Genomic DNA, 5,719 nt, shown 5'->3' on the forward strand with positions numbered 1-5,719 from the left:
GTCGTCAGTAAGACAGACAGACATGCTTCGTGTCGTCAGTAAGACAGACAGACATGCTTCGTGTCGTCAGTAAGGCAGACATGCTTCGTGTCGTCAGTAAGGCAGACATGCTTCGTGTCGTCAGTAAGGCAGACATGCTTCGTGTCGTCAGTAAGGCAGACATGCTTCGTGTCGTCAGTAAGGCAGACATGCTTCGTGTCGTCAGTAAGGCAGACATGCTTCGTGTCGTCAGTAAGACAGACATGCTTCGTGTCGTCAGTAAGGCAGACATGCTTCGTGTCGTCAGTAAGTCAGACATGCTTCGTGTCGTCAGTAAGGCAGACATGCTTCGTGTCGTCAGTAAGGCAGACATGCTTCGTGTCGTCAGTAAGACAGACATGCTTCGTGTCGTCAGTAAGACAGACATGCTTCGTGTCGTCAGTAAGACAGACATGCTTCGTGTCGTCAGTAAGGCAGACATGCTTCGTGTCGTCAGTAAGACAGACAGACATGCTTCGTGTCGTCAGTAAGGCAGACATGCTTCGTGTCGTCAGTAAGACAGACATGCTTCGTGTCGTCAGTAAGACAGACATGCTTCGTGTCGTCAGTAAGACAGACAGACATGCTTCGTGTCGTCAGTAAGACAGACAGACATGCTTCGTGTCGTCAGTAAGACAGACATGCTTCGTGTCATCAGTAAGACAGACATGCTTCGTGTCGTCAGTAAGGCAGACATGCTTCGTGTCGTCAGTAAGACAGACATGCTTCGTGTCGTCAGTAAGACAGACATGCTTCGTGTCGTCAGTAAGGCAGACATGCTTCGTGTCGTCAGTAAGGCAGACATGCTTCGTGTCGTCAGTAAGGCCTGTGTTTTGCTAAAGTAGAACAAAGGGTCAAACATTTTCCAAGCTGAAGCAACAGCATGGTGTCTGTTCTAATCCTCACCATGTGTCTGGGAGGGGCAATGGCAGGGCGACTGTAGATACACAAACAACATTCTATCACCCATTTCTTCAACACCAGAGAAAGCATTTACAGGTGTCCTTGAAGGATCACTAACTTTCCAGAATGAATAAGTAGTAGACAGCATGTAGACTTCTCAACCACACATCCACAATAAGAAAACATGCTAAAGGTTCATGTTTAAATATAGTCATGTAGCTCACATAAATTATGTCTTCGTACAATCCTATTGCATGCACTGGTTGAATGATATTATTTGTTTAGGACAAGACAGACAAGAATCAGGAAGAATATTAACAAACTCCTGGTGTTACTTTTGCATGGCAGTCATTGGTCTGCTGGAGATGGAGGGGGTGGGGGTTGATAAAGAGGGGGGTAGAGAGGGAGGGGGGGTTGATAAAGAGGGGGGGGTAGAGAGGGAGGGGGGGTTGATAAAGAGGGGGGGGTAGAGAGGGAGGGGGGGTTGATAAAGAGGGGGGGTAGAGAGGGAGGGGGGGTTGATAAAGAGGGGGGGGTAGAGAGGGAGGGGGGGCTTGATAAAGAGGGGGGGTAGAGAGGGAGGGGGGGTTGATAAAGAGGGGGGGTAGAGAGGGAGGGGGGGTTGATAAAGAGGGGGGGGTAGAGAGGGAGGGGGGGGTTGATAAAGAGGGGGGGGGTAGAGAGGGAGGGGGGGTTGTCTGGACAGTTGGCCCTCCCTCACAGAAACACCACAGGGAACCAAATTGTGATGTTTTCATACATTTTATAATGAATGAATGTTAAATGAATGCAAATGCAGTGAATGCAGATGCTGTGAATGTTGTGTGTTTCTGTAAGCAGCCAACTCAACTTCAACTTCCAAGTGCGGCAGGGTTCAGAAACACAGACACAAAATAACACCGCCAAACTTGTTTGTCCTCCACTGCAGTTCATCAAGACGATCTGTCTGGGACTCTGTAAGGAGGGACCAGTAGTAAAACCTCTTCCTGTCTCTGGTTGAAATTTACTGAGGCCAAATCATTAACATTTAGTCATTTAGCAGACGCTCTTATCCAGAGCGATGCTTCATGTCTGTGTTGTGTTCCTGCTGCAGTGCGTGTTTCCTGCTCTGAGATTCGGCCCCACACAACAGCCATGTTGTTTTTAGTGTTCTATTTCAGTGGATGTGGGACGAACAGACCTGTGGGTGAGAGTGGAAGTCAACAGTCACGCCTTGCGCGATTACAGATTAACAGCCCATAACAATGATGCTCACCAGGAGCAAATCATGTATTTACAGTAATGATTTAATAGTTTTTCACACATCTCCACATAACCGTAATTGTGGTAATAGTTGACCAAGCAGCCCCTAGGGCCAGACTTGCTGTCACACTAAGAGGGTCATTAAGATCATTAGACACCAACTATAATAATGTACTCGTTTAGCAGACGCTTGTCACTGCTGACAGTTGGGTTACTAATGCCAGCTAACAGTTGGGCTACTGATGATCTAATGCGGTGGTTAATGATATCTAAACCTCAAAGCCATATGCTGCTCATGTGACATGCTACACACACACACTACACACATGCTACACCCACACACTACACACATGCTACACACGCACACATGCTACACACACACACTACACACATGCTACACACACACACTACACACATGCCAGCTACACACGCTACAAACACGTCAGCCAAACAAATATACACATGCTAGCTACACTCACACTACATCATGCCAGCTACATAGACGCTACACATGCAAACTACACACATGCTACACACACTACACACATGCTACACACACTACACACATGCTGCACACACTACACACATGCTACACACACTACACACATGCTACACACACTACACACACTACACACGTCAGCTACACGCACACACCAGCTACACTCAAGCTGCACTCAAGCTACACAAACCAGCTACACTCAAGCTACACGCACACACCAGCTACACTCAAGCTACACACACCAGCTACACTCAAGCTACACACACCAGCTACACTCAAGCTACACACACCAGCTACACTCAAGCTACACACACACCAGCTACACTCAAGCTACACACACACCAGCTACACTCAAGCTACACACACACCAGCTACACTCAAGCTACACACACCAGCTACACTCAAGCTACACACACACATACTAGCTACACTCAAGCTACACACATGCTTCACACACATGCTACTCACATGCTACACACACTAGTCTGTCTTTGTTTGCAATGATGAGAACTTTCTCTAATGTTCTCAAATCAGTAGGCTGGAATACCATCATAAACCATGTTTTAATTTTTTTTTAAGATGACCACATTAAATCGGCCCCCCAGTCTGTTAAAGACGCTCTCATGACTGAAGACACCAGCTCTCTTCTGACTATTCTAACCAGCGCTCAGGGCCCCTGCATGACCACATGATCCTGCGGATCCTCTGGGATTACACGGCTGGAAGACCCATTTGTTCAAGATGGATTTTACAGTTTCATCAAATAATTTGATTGTTTAAGACTTTGTCAATTGTTAATTAATTGTTCATTAGCAAGGTGAGCAGACATTTGCAGTGTTACCCAAAAGTCCCAGCACCTGCAGTGTTACCCATAAGTCCCAGCACCTGCAGTGTTACCCATAAGTCCCAGCACCTGCAGTGTTACCCATAAGTCCCAGCACCTGCAGTGTTACCCATAAGTCCCAGCACCTGCAGTGTTGTGGCGCGTGGCTCACACATTCTTAGAGGCACTTTCTTTCCTTGTTATTTATTTTATTTTAAATATGATCACACACAACCTGCTCAGGACTCGGGGCCCTCTCCCTGGGGTTCTGCCATGGTCCTCCAGGGACGCCCACCCGTGCAGACACAGAGATGTGTAACCGATGTTACGTTACGCACAAGTACTGTCATTCATTTTTGCGTACCACTCGGATGAAAGAGATCCAGCCAGTTTAGTGTGCAATTAGAGTAAGTAGTAAGAGCTCCGTTCCCCACAGAGAAGAGACGCATTCCTGCGCTGCAGGGCGCTGGTCCCACAGCCTACCCCCCCGCCGGCCTCCTCTCTAATCACCAGCAACAATATTGACACAGAAACAGAGACTGTGTTCAGCTGCATGGTTATTTCTGTCACTGTTCCTCATAACTTTACAAGACGAACGACGCAGAGCTGGGTGATCGATCGCATGATTCCCGTCTCCGAGCGTTCGTACTGACACACACACGGCGGTACTTATGACTTGTGTTTTCTGGGCAGATCTCCTCGTCACCCCCGACGTGTCGCCTCGGAAACCCTGCGCCCCCTCTTCGCCTCCTGTCACCATGACAACCAGACCAAACAGCAGCAACCACGGCCCGGACGCCAAGGCTCAGTCCTCGCCTCTGTTGTCCCCGACGACCTGCCAGCGCCTGGTCACCAAGGACGGACGGTGTAACCTGCGCCCCCCCGCGCCCCTCCCCGGGCCCTGGGCCGGGGCCTCTGCCTGCCTGCTGGCCCTGCAGGACCTGTGGGGCTCCCTGCTCAGCCTGCGCTGGCGCTGGGTCCTGCTGGCCTTCTGTACCTCCTTCCTGGCCCACTGGCTGCTGTTCGCCTGCTTGTGGTACCTGCTGGCTCACCTGAACGGAGACCTGGAGGTGGCGGACCACGACGCTCCGCCCGAGGGCCATGTAGTGTGTGTCAAACACATCACCTCCTTCACAGCAGCCTTCTCCTTCTCGCTGGAGACACAGTTAACCATCGGTTACGGGACCATGTTTCCCAGTGGAGACTGTCCCAGCGCCATCGTGCTACTGGCCGTGCAGATGCTGCTGGGACTCATGCTGGAGGCCTTCATCACAGGTGGGGAACAGGAGGGTCCAGCCTCCAACCCTATGAGGGTTTTCACTGTAGGAAATGGGAAAGGGTTCATTTTTAGAGGTTAATGGTTAATATTCAAATATTGGTAAATGGTAAAATATTTTATATTAATTTAATGTTAAATGCTTATCAGAAAGATACAGATGAGTGAGTTATTGTTATTTATGACACTGAATCCAAAGCTGAAAGTGATGATCTATAATCATCGGAGAAGAATCATCGGAGAAGAGAGAAAAAAAAACATGTTCTTGTAGCCTGTAGAAATCCTGTCATTCACTTATCTTCCTCCTCTCCACCCTCCTCTCCACCCTCCTCCTCCTCTCCACCCTCCTCCTCCCACCCTTCTCCACCATCTCCTACCTCCAGGCGCCTTCGTAGCGAAGATCGCCCGCCCCCAGAAGCGAGCAGGTGCTATCCAGTTCAGCCCTCAGGCCGTGGTGGGCCAGCACCTGGGCCAGCCCTGCCTCATGTTCCGCGCCGCCAACCTGCTGCGGCGCCCCCTGGTGCAGGTGAAGGTGAGTGCCGTGCTGTACGAGGAGCGCGACGGCCAGGCCCTGCACCAGACAGCACTAGACTTCCATCTGGACCATCTGGGCTCGCAGCCCTGCCCCTTCTTCATCTTCCCCCTCACCTTCTACCACCTCCTGGAGCGCCCCAGCCCACTGTACCCCGCCCTGCGCCAGGGCCGCGCTGGACACTTCGAGCTGGTGGTCTTCCTCTCTGCGTCCCAGGAGGGAACCGGGGACACCTGCCAGAAGAGGACGTCGTATCTGCGGCAGGAGATCCAGCTGGAGCGCTGCTTTGTGCCGGCTGCAGGGCTGGACCGCCTGGGCAGGTACAAGGTGAGCACTCAGCACTTTGACACCACCCACTCCAAAGAGCCCCTGGATAAGGAGTGTGTGGTACAGATCAACGGGGATGGGAATGACAGGATGGAGTAG

At 50.7% G+C, this 5,719-nt stretch overlaps 1 protein-coding gene across 1 annotated transcript; it reads left to right on the forward strand.

The window, feature by feature from the left end:
• The first annotated feature begins 4,156 nt into the window (after window positions 1–4,156).
• On the forward strand, window positions 4,157–5,719 carry kcnj13 (potassium inwardly rectifying channel subfamily J member 13). The gene is made up of 2 exons (XM_067246885.1): window positions 4,157–4,760; window positions 5,145–5,719. The coding sequence occupies exons 1-2, from the start codon at window positions 4,157–4,159 to the stop codon at window positions 5,717–5,719; spliced, it is 1,179 nt and encodes a 392-aa protein (XP_067102986.1).

Source organism: Osmerus mordax, chromosome 11, assembly GCF_038355195.1.
Source record: "Osmerus mordax isolate fOsmMor3 chromosome 11, fOsmMor3.pri, whole genome shotgun sequence".
Classification (NCBI taxonomy): domain Eukaryota; kingdom Metazoa; phylum Chordata; class Actinopteri; order Osmeriformes; family Osmeridae; genus Osmerus; species Osmerus mordax.